Raw genomic sequence first — 15,652 nt, forward strand, 5'->3', positions numbered from 1 at the left:
ACTGCATTATGGGCTAAATTTGGCACCATCATTCAAACATATTCCCTCATTATGTCCAAAATTGTAATGAATATTTGTTTTGCGGGTCGTTTTGGTTGATTACGTCTCATCTGTCACTCCTCCACCCAAAAATTACACCTTTATCATAAAATATCAACTTTCTATACTAATCGTAGACGGTATTATACAGTAATCTTTATATATTGTTTTTGCAGGTATTAAAACTAATAGGATATTAACTTAAAAATGCCACCTAAGGCAAGCAGAATTTTGTTTTGTAACTACAGCAGCTCAGAAATCAAGTGTTTCCCTGAAGTGTTGTTTACACACAAACTTAACTTTTCAGAAACTAAAAGCACCCGTGAGCTCTTTGAATGTGAAAAATGACATTTTGACCCGTCAGTGAAGAAAACACAAATCTACGATGCCTCACTTGCCCGCGGACTCAATGTTGCGGCCGACTGAGACGCTTTTTAGTAACACGTGTGCTTTTTCTGCTCTGACGAGTCAAAAATATCTGTTTAATAGGAGAAATACGCTCAGGAAAATATGTGATTAAAGTCCCACTTCATGGCACCTGAAAAGAGATTTCCCCCCCCAACAGTTGAGCTATTTTTCCCTCAGTATAATCCCTACTTTCTCTAAATCACTCTTATTTTGTACAAACATTTGTAAAGTCACACGTTACCTCATTTTGCCTCGTTTGCAGCGGACATGTTGACTTCACAGTTGCCACAGAGCAAAACACACGGGTTACTTAAGTCACATTAATAATGGCTGCGTTGCGTTCAAGTGTCCCAGGAAATCAAACCAACGCAGCTAAAAACAGAACTCAGCCGTCATTGGTTGTGTCGTTAACACCTGAGCTTTTATACCCGTGAAAACTGGTCTGAGGTCTGATCAACCAATCAACGCCTGAGCTGGTGTGTCGGGCCTTTCAAATCTGGATAAAGAAACTGGATCGTAATCATCAGGACATGAACATCTCTGCATCCTCACAAAAAAAATTAAAAAAAAAAAAAAAAAAAAAAAACCTCTTTGTGCAACAAATCTGGACACAACTGGACACCAAGATGGAAATAAAGCAAAGTCCTCTAATGTGCCTCTTTATTTAAAGAAAATAAAAATGTCATTTAATCATCCTCCCAGGCCAAACAAGGTTTTTGCACCTCCAGTCAGTTCACTCTCTTTTGGGGATAGACGTGTACTGTAGCAGAAGAAAAAGGCTGATGCTGTTTGTACAAGGAGAAGAGCTTGTCTTGTTGGGTGCTGCTCACACATTCATAGTGCCTGTGCCATCGGGTATGGCTCCAAAGGACCAAAGAATTACTAATATTGCACGCTCTCATTTATTCATCTCCATTCTAAACATGCTTTCCTATGTGTGTATGTATACATATTTACCGTATACATACATAGGTATGTACACCTAGGCACACACATAATTAAACATGTATAATTGTACATATATATTTATATAGACCTATAAATTTACATGTACATACATTTATAAAATTTTACACACAACACGCACTTCGCCCTCACACACACGCGCACGCACGCACGCACACACACACACACACACACAATGCGTCTGTGAGTCTATGTTTGTTTTATGTACACATGCGCACAGGCACGCACATCAGTACAGACCTCAGACACACTTCATATCGAAAAAACGTTGGTTCCTATTAAAACAACACCAGGTTGCAATTTGGACACTTTCAATGGATTTCCAATGTTTGTTTAAAGCTGTGAAATTCAAAAAAAAAAAAAAAAAAATGTTTTTTTTTTATAATAATAATAATAATAATATAATAAAAGGAGGAAAAAATAAAACAAAAAATAAAACAAAAAAGGCATGGCGCTGCAACATCTGGTCTTCACTGCAGGTAAGTGGTTAATTTGCATAATGTATACAGGTTTTTAGGATTTTTTCCCTATTTTTTATTTTTTACTAAACAGCATTTCCTTTTTTTTTTTTTTATAAACCAGAAAAAACTAAACTCTACAGAGAAAGTCCCCTACCCGCAGTCTTTCGCTGCCGATAGAGTTTGACATCAAGCTGTACAGCGCAGTCGAAAACATACTTACATCTGAGCTCATTTACAGGTACAGCCATAATCAAGGCACAAAGATCTACAAGTAGATTTGTTTTTCTTTCAATTAAGTTGTACAAAATAATATTACATTTTACAGTCTGTACAGGATAATTCAACCTTGCACAGTGTACAAGTTAACAAAAACAAAAAAAGAAAAAAAAAATAAAGAAAGAAGAAGAAAAAAAACAAAAACAAAAAAAAAGGAACAATACATTTTTCTCTCCCGTCCCCCTCCCTCCCACCCTCCTCCCCTTCAGTATCTCTAAGCTAAAAGGATGGTTTGTGTGTGTGGTGGTGGTGGTGGGGTGGGGGGGGCAAGGGCAGGGGGCGGGGGGGCGGGGGGGGGGGGGGGACGCAGGTCCGAGTCCGTGGAGGCAGCAGGGCTAAGGTGCAGAGAGCTCAGTCCCTTTTCCTTCATGTAAAATCCGTCTTCATGTCGCAGTATCTTTTTAAATCTCTCGCTCCACACGTCTCTCGGCTGCTCGGTCCACCCTGCAGCTCGGCAAGCTAACATCGTGACAGGGTAATAAATATTGTGATGCTACATTGTGTGTATGCTTCCTCTGGAGAAAAACAAAACAAAACAACAACAACGACAAAAAAAAAAGACAAAAAAAAAAAAGTCATTAAGGAACCTGATGCAAAGTGCATTTATCTCTTCATCCACTCGCTCCTCTCCCCCCCCCCCCCCCTCCCTCCCCCTCGGAGAGAAGAAGCAGGTAGGAGGGGGCAAAAAAAAAAAAAGAAAAAAAAAAAAAGAAGGGGGCAAAGGTCATGGTGGTGATGCCAGCTTTAACCAGCAGGTGACACACAAACATAAACACTCGCTCACATGGCATTCCTGCTCGTCTTCATCAACACACACACACACACACACACACACACACACACACACACACACACACACACACACACACACACACTGTGCCTCTACACTGAGGTCCTGTAGGTGTGTTTCATGTATCCACACCCACCAGTCCAGGTCCAATGACAAAGCCAAAAAAAAACAGAAGGACACCAAGGGGCAAAAAAATAAAATAAAATAAGGAGGTAGCCCAAGGCTTAGTGGAATGAAAAAAAAAAAAAATCAAGGCATTCTCAAAAGGAAGGATTAAAAAAAGAAGAAAAAGAAGCGGCACGCAACAACTTTGTTCCCCAACCTTCCTTTTACATCGGCGAAGTGGGGATGAATCGGTCTCAGAGAGAGACAGAAAAAAATTAAAAAAAAATAAAGAAGTACAAAAAGCTAAGAAGTTAAAAAGAGGAAGAGGATTTGACACACTTCAGTAGTACTTCATAGTCCTCGACAGGAGGGGCGGTCGGAGGAGGGGGGGGGTCGTTGATGGTTTCTTTTTGGGGGGGTTGGGAGTGGAGGGCGAGGGGGGCGAGGGGGTGAGGAGGAAGGGAGGAGGAGGAGGAGGAGGAGGAGGAAGGGTTCGTCAAGGATGCAGAATGGTGGAGAAAAAAAAAAACACAGAAGGCTGCCGGAGACGATCTCCCATCACAAGAGCTCGTACTGCCGCAGGTGCATTCTCTGGATGATGTCCCGGCAGTCGTTGAACACCCGCCGGATGTTCTCTGTGTCCACGGCGCAGGTGAAGTGGGGGTAGCAGTAGTGTCTGCCGTCGCCACTCGCAGTGCTGATCCGCTGTGGGGCGGGGGGGGGAGGGAGGGAGAGAGGGGGGGGAGAGAGAGATGAGACACGTCACATCAGCTGTTCGGGCCGACCGCAGAGAGCCGGTCCGAACTCCTCCGTTGGCCGTTCTCCACCCGGACGTTCCTTCGGCAGCGCCGCTCTCGTCACTTTTCCTGCAGATTTCGCTTCCTTTTTTTTTTTTTTTTTTTAACGTTATTTTCACAATAAAAGCTCTTTGAATGTCGCCTGTACGTACGTAAAATCCAACACTTCCTGTTCCTGTAGCTTAAACTGCGAGTCGTCCGAGCCCTTCATTTACACAAAACATCTGGATCACATCTGCCCAGACTGAAGCTTCACATCGATCGCGGATATTAAAAATGTAATCGTACTCGTATGGTTAATAAATGGCCGTTAAATAATTTGTAGTTGCGCAAATGTTTGAAGTTTTTGTCCGTTGGTGTTTTTGTCACGCTTGCTTGACACTTTCTTGTCTGATCTGCCATCTCCTACTGCAGTAGAGATCTTGTGATGGGAGATCGTCTCCAGCAGCCTTCTGTGTTTTTAAAAAGGATCGAGGGTACAAACACACATTAAGCCTCATGGCTGATTTCCTTTGACCGCAAAGGAAATCAGCCATGAGGTTTTAAACTTTTTAAAACTTTTATATACGAAGTCTGTCAATTGGGAACAGCCTGTCACGCATCCGTGGATACATCCGTCCATCCGTTCACGGCCATGTTGTTTTAGTGCTACAGTTCCTCCTAAAAGTACCTTTGAAAAGAGCAGCGACAAATGCAGTTGTAGTCTCAGGTATTTTCACCAGGAAACTGGAGACAATTTTGGCAAAAAAAATGTATGACATTCAAGTCTACTGTCATTACAAGGAACTGAGTTCACTGATTTGTTGAGTCTTAGAACAGCGAACACGACCACAAATGTAGTAACACCTGTCAGGAAGACGCCATAAAAAAAAAAATTTTAAAAACACATTTGGTTCATATTAGACAAAATGATCCCGATGTCGGTTGTTATTAAGATAAATAACTGGTGTCGTTATGATTCTGATATAAAAGAAACATTAGGACACACTCAACAGAGCAAAGACAGAACTCTTCCTTTTCTTAACTGAAGGCTTTAGGTTACTGCTGCATTGCTAAAAGTGCTACAGATAAAGTAATAATGTGAATGTTAATGCTATTTGAGTGTAAAAGTTTGTTTGTGACCACTGAAACCGTATCAACACGTAGAAGCTGTGGTGGCAGTCGGCCAGTTCTCTAAATAAAAACCTAGCATTTTCAGTTCATTTTGGTTTCCCGTCATTACAATATTACAAATTTTTTTTTTTTAAACTCTGCCTGCCATGTTAAAGTAACAACAAACTCCTAAATGGTGACTCTATCCACTGAAGAGGCTCCACACAAAGCTATTTGTGTCAAAATAATGCAATTGTATGTAATTATTAAAAACATCAAATTTCTATTCCAACCGCGGACGGCACCAGTACCAGCGGTTGAGATGGTGCTGATCTGCAGACAGCTCGTCCTCATGAAGAGGTCTGCAGCAGCAGGAAGGGTTCATCAGGTTCAAGGCAACATAATACAGGACACACAGCTTTCAGAGTTATGATTCAACAACATGACTCTATTCATGTTCGGACACTTATTCCTTTCATCGCTCTTCAAAACGGTCCAAACACGCGTCTGTGCACTTACAAGAAACTCGTCTCGGATGAAGAACTTGGCTCTCGTCACTCTCGGGTCCTCACCGGGTTCAGGAATTGCTGAAACAACAACAGATTCCTCGTTAATACGGTAAGAGACAAAAAAAAAACCTCTTAAAAGTGTATTTGTAAATGAATGTCCCGGCCGTACCTTCATTTGGTATGGTGTAGCGAGCATATTCTGGGAAGTAGTCTTCAATTTTGGATTTTCCAGCTAATACTTTCTCAGCCAGCATGTCCTGCTTGTTCAGGAATAATATGACCGATATAGTGCGTAACCATCTGAAAAAAAAAAAAACGACAAACACCGTCAAAGGAGCTGCGTCAGCAACTTCCAGCAGGGTTTTCAGTTTTATCGTGATTATTGGCACTTTTCTGTTCTAAATTTTTCTTGACATTGATATTGTGCTACATGGTGAATTTGCACTGAAACTGAACTGAATTGTCGAGAGCATCAAAATTGACTAAATGATTTTTCCCAGATTTAATTGTTGCAATTTGTTACTTGATGGGAGTTTTGTCTTTAGGATTTTGGGTGTTGTTTGTTTATTTTCTTGCTCTAGCTTTTCCAAATTTTAAATTTTCATTTTTATTGAGTGTTTAGAAAAAGCTGGAATTGGCTCGTGCTTCTCGACCTCACGCCTCAAGCTTCTGCAGTTATGCTTGCAATTACAAGCGTTATCCTGACCAATAGTTAAAAAGGACAAAACAGAACGGCACCTAGACTAATGAGATACCTGATTTTCCATTTAAATGTTAACGGTAAAATGTGGGTTGGGTTAATATTGGACTCTAACTCGTGCAGTAGTAACCCAGAACATCTCTGCTTTCGGAGGTTCCAACTCGCCTGTTGTTCCAAATACTGCGGAAGAGGTCCAGGGCTTCCCGTAGCCGGTTGGTGTTATTGTCTTCCCTTATTACCATGTTGTAGCTGCTGCTGGCCACCACAAAGATAATAGCAGTGACGTCTGGAAGGACAGGACAGGAGAGGGAACTACATCAGGGCGGCTCTCTGACAGCACACGCGTGTTAAAAGTATAAAACGAAAATGAGAGGTGAAGCGATGCCGGAGCCGACACGAGACACCTGAAGTCGGACGGTGTGTGTGTGTGTGTGTGTGTGTGTGTGTGTGTGCGCGTGTGCATGCGTGCGGAGGAGGAGGAGAGTGTGCTGCCGGTCAGCGATGTACAGGGAGTTTATTTTGAAGGAAAACGGGAGGAGAAAGGCTCAAAGTCTCACCGTTAAAGCACTGGATCCATTTTCTCCTTTCATCTCTCTGGCCCCCAACATCAAACATGCTGTGGAGGAGAAAAAAATATATATACTGGGTCAGACTCAGGCACAACAACGCGCTCGCCGCCGCCCTCTAGTGGCCGAAGAGCTCACACCTCGAGTGGGACGGGACCGAGGGGCGTCAGGTACATATTGTACCGGACTCCTTTGGTCATATATCCATATAAAGATTTAATTCTTTAGTGAGTCACAGAAAAAAAAAAGTTTTCTATCTTAAGCCACTTTGTGCTCCTGATCTCTGGTCTCCTAGATCTTGATGGGACAACTGTGGATGCATGAATAATCAATTAATGAGTAAATGGTATGAAGAATGGCATTATTTGTACAGTCGGTAGCTTGTGTGACCCAAGCTGGATGTTTGGAAGTCATCAAAGCTGAATAATGACAAATGCACACCCAAAGGGGAGTCATGACCCAGAGCTTTTTATCAATCATTCAGGATGATATAATGCAATACAAAGGCCCGTTTCACATGGTAGAATAAGACTGTTGTGTCTGCGACTGCGGAAATGGGTCATCGCATCTGACATCATCAAGGCAGTTACGAAACATTTACTCTAACCTTTATCAGCTGCTCTTATAACTGACAGTAAGTAACTTTCAACAGGCTCAGTAATCACAGTGGCCAACAACATGCGATTAATTTTGCCTTTCAGATGACATGCTTCTCCACCTCAGCTTCCAGCGGCCGAGCGGGTTGGGGGGGGGGTTCAGCGTTTTTTTTTTTTTTGTTTTTTCGGGGGGGTTTTTTCGGACACGTTGCCGTTTTCGGAAGAGCAAACTTATGACATTTCAGGCTCCTAACACGAGGCCAGGAGGTAAATATAGTCACCCAAGAGCGATTGTTAGTACAACACCGATGCAAAAAGGAGGCACTGTCAAATGTTTCTTGGAAGAAAAAAAAAGAAAATTACTGGAAAATTGTACAATGTCTGGAGAGTCTTCTTTTGAGGTTTGGGTGACAAGTTTGGAAAACTATAAAAAGAGCGTAATATCGGAAGAGGACGTGACATAACACTTCAAGGGACAGAATGAGCTGGAAGCATGTTAATCAAATTTATTTGCATGCAGTCTTTATATATATATATATATATATTATCTCTAAAACAACCATTACAATTTTTTTTTTCTAGGTCTGGAAAAATGTTTAATTTTTTTTAATTAACTATAAAATCAAAAGCTATAGAAAGAGATTTCTTCAGAGTATATTTTTTTGGGCGGGGGGGTGTGGGGTGGTACACTATTTATATGGTTTATTTTAAGCTGTTAACAAGCTAGTTAGTTGCCAGAGGAGGCAGAAAATAAGGATAATCTATCACGATCAAGCCACAGATACATGTACAGATGCGTCCCCACGATGCTGAGTTAAGTAGAAACTTACTGAAAGTTCACTTTGTCGACTTGGAACCTCGTCTCGAAAATCCCTGAAGTTAACACTCGGCAGCGTAGCAGGTCCTGTGAATCATGGACACGGGGAGAAATCCAGTTCAGGTAAAAAAAAAAATTAAAAAAAAGATGCAACAAGCAAAGTTTTGGAGGTGATTTACACACTTTAGGAATTAGAGAACTGACCTGGTCCGTTGGTGTGTAGTCGCTCTGTCTTACAGAGTCAATTCTGTCCAGGAAACTGCAACGAGACAAACAGAACAGAGTTAGTTTCCATAGTGAGGTCCAATCATTTCTATAGGCTGCGGAAAAAGCCAGCTATATACAAAAGAGAATATTACTACAGAGGAAAACTAGGTAATAAATGACATTTGTCTCCATAAATACTGATTCTACAATAAACACAACCAGATCATAAGCAGTTGATCTCACTGTCATGCTAAAGCAAAAGCAAACATTAACTGCAGCGCAGTCACCAATCTGATCAGCCACAAACCACGAATGTGCAACACCTCTGCAAAACAAGCACAGTATGTAGATATTCATGTGAGCTACAATGAATGCTGCAAGAGGCGGCCGCCATGTCTGACTCCCTGTAGAGGCCTGGCAGGCCGGTGTTAAGGCGGCTGCTTGCCACAAGAGGGCAGGCCTGCTCAGTCTGGGCTATTTTGGTCTGTCTCTAGCCAGAGTGATTACATAAGGCGGTTATTGTGGAGGTTAGACAGCTTGCTGTTGCTGTCTCTTCACTACTGAGAGAGCATTTACAGCGGCAGCAGCAGCAGCAGCAGCAGCAGCTGGGCCTCTCTGCAGCACAGCAGGCCGGCTCAGGACACCGAGGCTGGGGACACACGGTCACACGGCCCCCGGATGATCTGGATCACACCGTGAAAAAGGCCGGTCCACGGACCATATCACATATAGACTTTAAAAGAAAAAAGGCCCATAACTCCACTGCTGTGGAAATCACACTTTACAGTAAATAAAGGTACAAGGTACTTTATGATACATACATCTGACAAAATATGAAACTGCTTCTTTCAAGGTGTAGTGATTCTCTCAGAAACAGGGTTAGAAATTAACTAACTCAGGGACCCAAAGCAAAAATGCTCCTGAAAACACCAGCAGTACAAATATGTTTGCACAAAATGCAAATGTATTACACTTAAAAAGAGACCTAAATACCCTTAAAAGTCACATTAAGAAGGCAAAAACTGCTCTCTGTCAAAGACAGTTGATATGACCTGTTGATTCATAAAAAAAAAAATACAAGTACTACAAGTATCTTGATTAAAGTATATGTACAAATACAAGCATTTGTTTAATTGTGTTACACATTTATTCAGCAAAGTGACAGAAATTTGTTGGTTAAAGTTTTCTTTGGTACTATTGGTTGGAAATATTAAGACAATTGAACATAATACTTTGGATTTTAATCTATCTAATCACAATTACCCAAAGAAAAATAAAATGCTGTTAGCCTGTATTATTCCTAATTTAAGTCAGTACTGAAGGAGACTCGAGGTAACAGCCACACTATTGACCTGACAACAACATACAAACTACATTAGAATAGTACAGTGTATATATTACTATGAGATAAAGGCGACCTGACGCACAGACGATCAGCACTCAGGGTTTCTGCTTTCAGTACGTTTCAGTCGTGGGGACGGCCGTCAGTTCATTTTCACTTCTACCATAAAAGTAGCTCACCTCGCGCACACACCCAAGCTCGAATTAAATATCCGAGAATGAATGCTCTATTATGAACCATTAGATAACAGAGATGCTGCTCATGTGCTCTGACAACAATGTTTTCATCACACTGACTATTTCTGCCGCACAAAAGGAGAAGTGGGGCTATTTCTGAGAGAGCACTCGACTTTCTCGCACTAATTTCATGTACATGTACAGTAAACGCACCCACTGGGGCACCAGACGGAAGACAGTGCAGAGGTAAGGAGAAGGGTCATCGAATTCTGAGTATTCAAAATTCACGGCAACATCATTCAAGAAGAAACGCCGTGTTGAGTTTCATAACAAGAATTCCTGTTTTTACTATATACACAGTTTTATTAATCTATTTAATATATTATCAACTACTTAATAAATTACTTGGCTTTAATAATGTCAACAAATGACGACAAACAGGTCGATCACACAGCACCACTGTGCCTGAAACGGCATCAGAAAATTGCGGGATCTCAAATGTATCCTGAACATCAACCTGCCCACAGACCCGAGACGCCGACAGTGGTCAGTAGTGGCTCTGCGGAGCAGATGCAGTGGTTTGCAACCCTTTTCTGCAATAGTGACCCCTCAAAAAGGAACTAAACATTATTTCACAAGACAGAAGCAAAGATTGGAGAAAAGTAAGAAATAATAGTAGGTGTTTTTTTTCTGATCTCGTACTCAGGCTATTATCTCATTAACTCCCTTCCAAACATCCAGGGTGGCAACCACTGCCCTATCAGCAACTTATGAAGACAGATAACTCTTTTGTGCTGACTATAGAGGGCAATAATGCATTAGACATGGTGGTGGTCTAAAAGGCAGCCAAACATAGATAAAACATGAAGAACGTTACAGTACCAGGTGTGTAAACAATGCAGGTTTCCAAAGATGTTTCATAAAGTAGAAAACACATAAAAAATGTCTAAAAAGTTCATTAGATTCGGACTGAAACTAAAAAAAGATTCCATTTATCCAATTGGCTAGTCAGCTGATTTTTTTTTTTTTTTTCAAAATTGACCTTTTCATCTATAAAATGTCAGAAAACATGTCCTAAAAAGTAATGCAATGAAATTGCTTGTTATGTCAGGCAAAATCTAAAGATATCTAGACTCACTTTCAGGTTCAAAAAACAAAAAACAGAAAAATCCCACATTAGAGGATTTTGGTCATTTTTGTTGGAAAATAAAATTATTGAGCGATCACTTAAATCACCAAAATAGTTCCAGCTTAAATTTCTCTCACCCGAATAATTGAGTTCAATTTCAGCTAAACGAACAAAAAGTGTGATTTTAAAACTCGTGGCATAAAAATAAACTATTATCATACTCTTGAAATACAGAACGAAAAAGGCAAAACCCGAGACGACCTGATGTGCTTCGGTGACTCGTCTGTGGAGTCCTACAACATGAAGCACATTCATCAAATCCCACAAATTAACTATCTATTTACCAATTAGTGATTTTCTGGAAACGCAACCCGCAAACCCATTAAACTACACTGCATTTGACAGAGACACAACATACAGCTGAGTATCACACACAGACTCGTCTCCCCTGAGCAAAAACATATTCACACACAAAAACAGACAAAAACCTAAAAAAAAAACCAACACAAAAACACCTCCAGCTTTTGCCTCAAACACTGCAACAATATGGGAGTATTTTTAGTCAGCCTTCTTTGCAGAAACCTAGCTAGGTTATAATTACTGAGAGCTTTGTGACTGCCATGTGACAGAAGTTCTATTGGTAGAGCACTGGAGATCCAAATATAGTCTCCGTACCAAGCAAGAAGAAAAAAAAAAAAAGACAAGGGTCCTGGATCCAGGAAAATTGCAGAAAAAGATAACATTGATTACCAAGTGGCCGTCTTCATAATGCCTTATCAAAAGGTTTGGGTGCAGTTTTCAGAGACTGTACGGCTGTTCTGGTAGAGCGCCACAAATAGACAGCTGCGTTTAAGGTCCAGGGAAATCTGTGGTTTGTGCCGCTTTCTTCAATTTCCTCCCCAGAACTATTCTGCGTTGGCATCAGACGTCGTTTCGTGTGATGTGGTCACTTTGTCGAAAGTGTGGGATCACAAGCCACCAGTCTTCCACTTTGTTTTTAGCATTTGTGTACAGTACGTACGAGGCAACGTGTACTTTGGTATTCATAAATTTGTTTTTACTATTTTTAAAAATCTGCTCACAACTATCAAACCACATTACGTGAGCTGTAATTTCTCATTTATTTCTTTCATCCTCGCACAGTGACCCCTCTTATAAAAGAGGCCTTTTGCTGTTGCATGACAGTTTGTTCTGAATTGGCAGGTTCATAAAAAAAAAATAATAATAATAATAAAAAATCACTACTATCTTGTCTATAACAGGCCTTCTCTTTCTGTCTTCGGGGTTGGGTTGGCTCTTGTATTTAGCTTAAACACACTGTACTCGTCCTGCGGGCCAGTCTGTGTTGCTATGTATAGGTTTTGTTATGGACAGTATCACTTGACTTGGCCTGGTCTTGCTGTATTTGCTTCATCTTTCCATAAAACACAGACACAAGCATGAACACACACACACACACACACACACACACACACAGGGCAATATGAGGGACAGTTGATGCTGGGCCTCGGGCCTCAGCCCCCACATGGTCCGGGTCACATGGTGCTGCCCATTGAGCAGAAAAAGGGGGCAGAGGGAAGATGAAGATGGTGGTGGTGGTGGTGGTGGTGGAGGATATTAAAACGCTTCATACCGGAGGAACATGGGTCACCCAGCTCCACGTCGTCTTCCTCCAGAACTACAGCACCGGAACAAGCTCTGGTACCATTACGTTGCCTTCAAAGAGCCACGACACCGAAATAAACAAAGACACCTAAATACAAATAGCGCTACAAACGCATTATCCGGAGAAGAACTGAACCAAACAGTCACAATTTAGCTCAAAAATTCATATTTGCGCCAAGACAAATTGTATGTATCAAAAGTGCACATGTGCAGAAAAACAAAGAGCCACTTAAACACGTCGAAAGGCTGTAAGAATACCACAGGAATAACAGCTGGGGGAAAAAAGTTCACGCCAACGACTGCAAACCTTCAGACCAATCAGCAGCACTGAGCCTCATGTGCTCATTTGATAATTGGGTTGACTTTTTACAAATAGCGGACCATCTTTAATTAGCAGTGCAGAGGATCCGATCAATAGTTTCCATATTTTGAGCCGCTCAGGCCAGCATAATGGACTTTCACTTTAGTCTCCAACCAAACTGGTGACAGCGCTGTAAAACTCACTGCTGGACACGGCAGCAGCAGCATCACTCTGTTTATAGATATTAAGCTTTTATTTCAAATGTTTATAGGTGGGAATACTTTCTCTGTGTTCCATATTTACTGCTGCTGAGCTGTATTTCAAGCGGTCGAGATCAAGGGAACAATTTCAGGGAATATTCTGTGACATATATTTAAAATAAAAAGGAGAACAGATGGAGTATAAGCAGAAATATTTACTACGGCTAAAATAAAATGGAATAAAAAGTCAACGAAGGTACTTCAAACTTCAAGACTTGCAGAAATAACAAGTCCGTACAGAGCACACTATCTGTCACAGCCAAGACTGCTTATTACTAAAAATAGCAGAAATTAAATACATTTTAAAAACAAATCAACATTAGTAACCATTTTGAATTGTGTATTTATGGATGCAACTAACATGTAGTTTCATTATTAATAAATAGTCTGATAATTTTGCCACATCATGATTTAGGGTAGAAAATGTTAAAAAAAAAAACATATTTTATAATCTCCCAGAACACAAGATTACTTATGCATAGTTTTACTTTTGTCTGACTAACAGTAAAAAAAATATATTTTTTTAAATAATTAAAAAAAAAAGACAAAATATCAAATGTAAAAAAAAAAAAAATAATAAAAAAAATCTCAAATCTAAAAAAAAACAAAACAGACATGAGCAGCAGATTTTGATGTTAGAGGGTTGAAATAATGTTCGGTGATGTAATTTGCTTGATAAATGACTATAACGGGTAGTTGATTGTCTTTTTTATATAAATCGCTTCAGCTCTGCTCAGCTCATTCCTAAAAGTCTAATCTGTAATCTAGTACATAGTATATTGTAATCTAATTGTTTAACTTGAGAACTCTCCCTTCACGCTTCATCCGTCTCCTCTTACAAAACACACCCAGTATCCTAACAAAACCGGCAGCACTACGCAGCCCATCGCATAACACGGACTGTCAGATGTATTGAGCTGGTACAGCACACAGAGCCACGTGCAGCGGGACACAGTGAAGGTGGAGCTCTGTGCAGCATCCTCGTCACCTGGTGGAAAGATCTGAGCCCGGGGTTCAACTCCATCCATCCAAACAGGAACACTGCGCAGTTCGGGAGATGGATCTGAAACTCGACAAATCCATCAACGGCTCAGTGGGTACTTCCTAAATATAGGAGCAAGAACGGAGACACTCCTGAAAGTCAAACCAAATCTTGTGTAAACAAAAGTGCCTGCTTTATCTCAAGGCCGCCAATTCGCCTTCCAGGGCCCGCATCAAGTCGTGGTTTTGAAAGGTGTTGTATAAAAATGTAAAATACATTGTAGTGCCCTTTTGTCTCTGCTCAGTGTCTACGTGGACCATTACAATACTTTCCGTTTAAAATAGACTCATCCCTCCGAAAAATTGGGAGCTCCAGCAGGCCTGAACCGTGTCCCGTGTGGAGCTCCCAAATCCAGTTCTCACTGTGAAATCGACTTATGTTTTTTTTTCTAAATACAGTAATATTGAAGCCCAACGTCGATACGCTATCTGTCAGCTGCTGAATTAGTCTGCGCCAAAAATAGAAAAGCATGTAAAAATAGTCTAATCAACAATATCGAGCAGGTTTCAGTTCCCTCGCCTGTAAACAACAGCAACCCTCCATGTCAAATTAGTTGTTCCGCTCGCAAGTCAACCGGTGACCCAGTGAAAATGAGCTTTTCCTCTTTTCCCCTAATCAAAAGTCAATAACCAATGACTAATATCAGACAGGGGAATCTACAGTATCGGAGCAGGTTTCATAAGCCTGAGCTAAGCTGTAAATGCTGAATCACCTGAAATCAGCCATATAACTACACAGGAGGAAAGACAGTCCACTAGACGAGTTCATTGGCTTTTTTTAGTTGTTGTTGTTGTTGTTGTTGTTATTCTTAAGATGTTAAACATGCAGCTTCTCAGGATGGAACCGGAACTCGAGCTGCTCACAGGCCTCTCTATGAGTGTTGCTGTTTGCGTAGTTCCCAAACTGTCCTCCGGGTGGCATCCCTTCGCTCCTGCTGCACACAGCCTCTTTTCCACACTGACCCTGCCTGGTTTTAGCAGCTGGGTTCCCATGGCAACCCCAGTCGGTCCATACCACTCCTCTCTCTCCCTCTCTGCCTCAGTCTCTCCCTCTCTCCCTACCTCTCTCTCCCTCTGTCTCCCTCCCTCTCTCTCCCTATCCCCCTGTCTCTTCCTAAGCCAGGCTGCACTTGTATCCTCCCATTCCCAGACTCTCCCATACATCAACACAAAGCAGAACCATGCTCTGTGCTAGCTTTCTGCACTGTATGTGTCACTTTATGTGTGCCTGCGTGTTTGGTGGGAGGGCAAATCAAATTTAGGCTTATGAAGACAGATTATTTCAGAGGGCCACCGTCTCAAGCACAAAACTAAAAATAAGTCCCGTTTTCAGTAAAGAGGAGGAATGTAAGCATGTGAAGAGAGAGACAAAGTCGCTGACTTCTGACACAACCTGATGGACATGGGTG

At 41.3% G+C, this 15,652-nt stretch overlaps 1 protein-coding gene across 2 annotated transcripts in view; it reads right to left on the reverse strand.

Annotated features, from left to right (window-relative positions):
* Nucleotides 1-2,791: 2,791 nt before the first annotated feature.
* LOC138203202 (guanine nucleotide-binding protein G(olf) subunit alpha) overlaps nt 2,792-15,652 on the reverse strand; it is a 44,173-nt gene continuing 31,312 nt past the window's right edge. Inside the window, exons 6-12 of one of the 2 annotated variants that reach the window (XM_069157929.1) lie at nt 8,327-8,381; nt 8,136-8,209; nt 6,701-6,759; nt 6,309-6,429; nt 5,613-5,743; nt 5,454-5,521; nt 2,792-3,750 (exon numbers count right to left, since the gene is read on the reverse strand). In XM_069157929.1, the coding sequence (XP_069014030.1) occupies nt 3,604-3,750; nt 5,454-5,521; nt 5,613-5,743; nt 6,309-6,429; nt 6,701-6,759; nt 8,136-8,209; nt 8,327-8,381 (655 nt within the window). In that variant the 3' untranslated portion in view covers nt 2,792-3,603. The remainder of the gene's footprint in view (nt 3,751-5,453; nt 5,522-5,612; nt 5,744-6,308; nt 6,430-6,700; nt 6,760-8,135; nt 8,210-8,326; nt 8,382-15,652) is intronic. The other variant, XM_069157930.1, reaches the window with a different exon arrangement.

This window comes from Embiotoca jacksoni, unplaced genomic scaffold (genome assembly GCF_022577435.1).
Source record: "Embiotoca jacksoni isolate LCO1_2020_lvr unplaced genomic scaffold, fEmbJac1.0.p SCAF_22, whole genome shotgun sequence".
In the NCBI taxonomy this organism is placed as follows: domain Eukaryota; kingdom Metazoa; phylum Chordata; class Actinopteri; family Embiotocidae; genus Embiotoca; species Embiotoca jacksoni.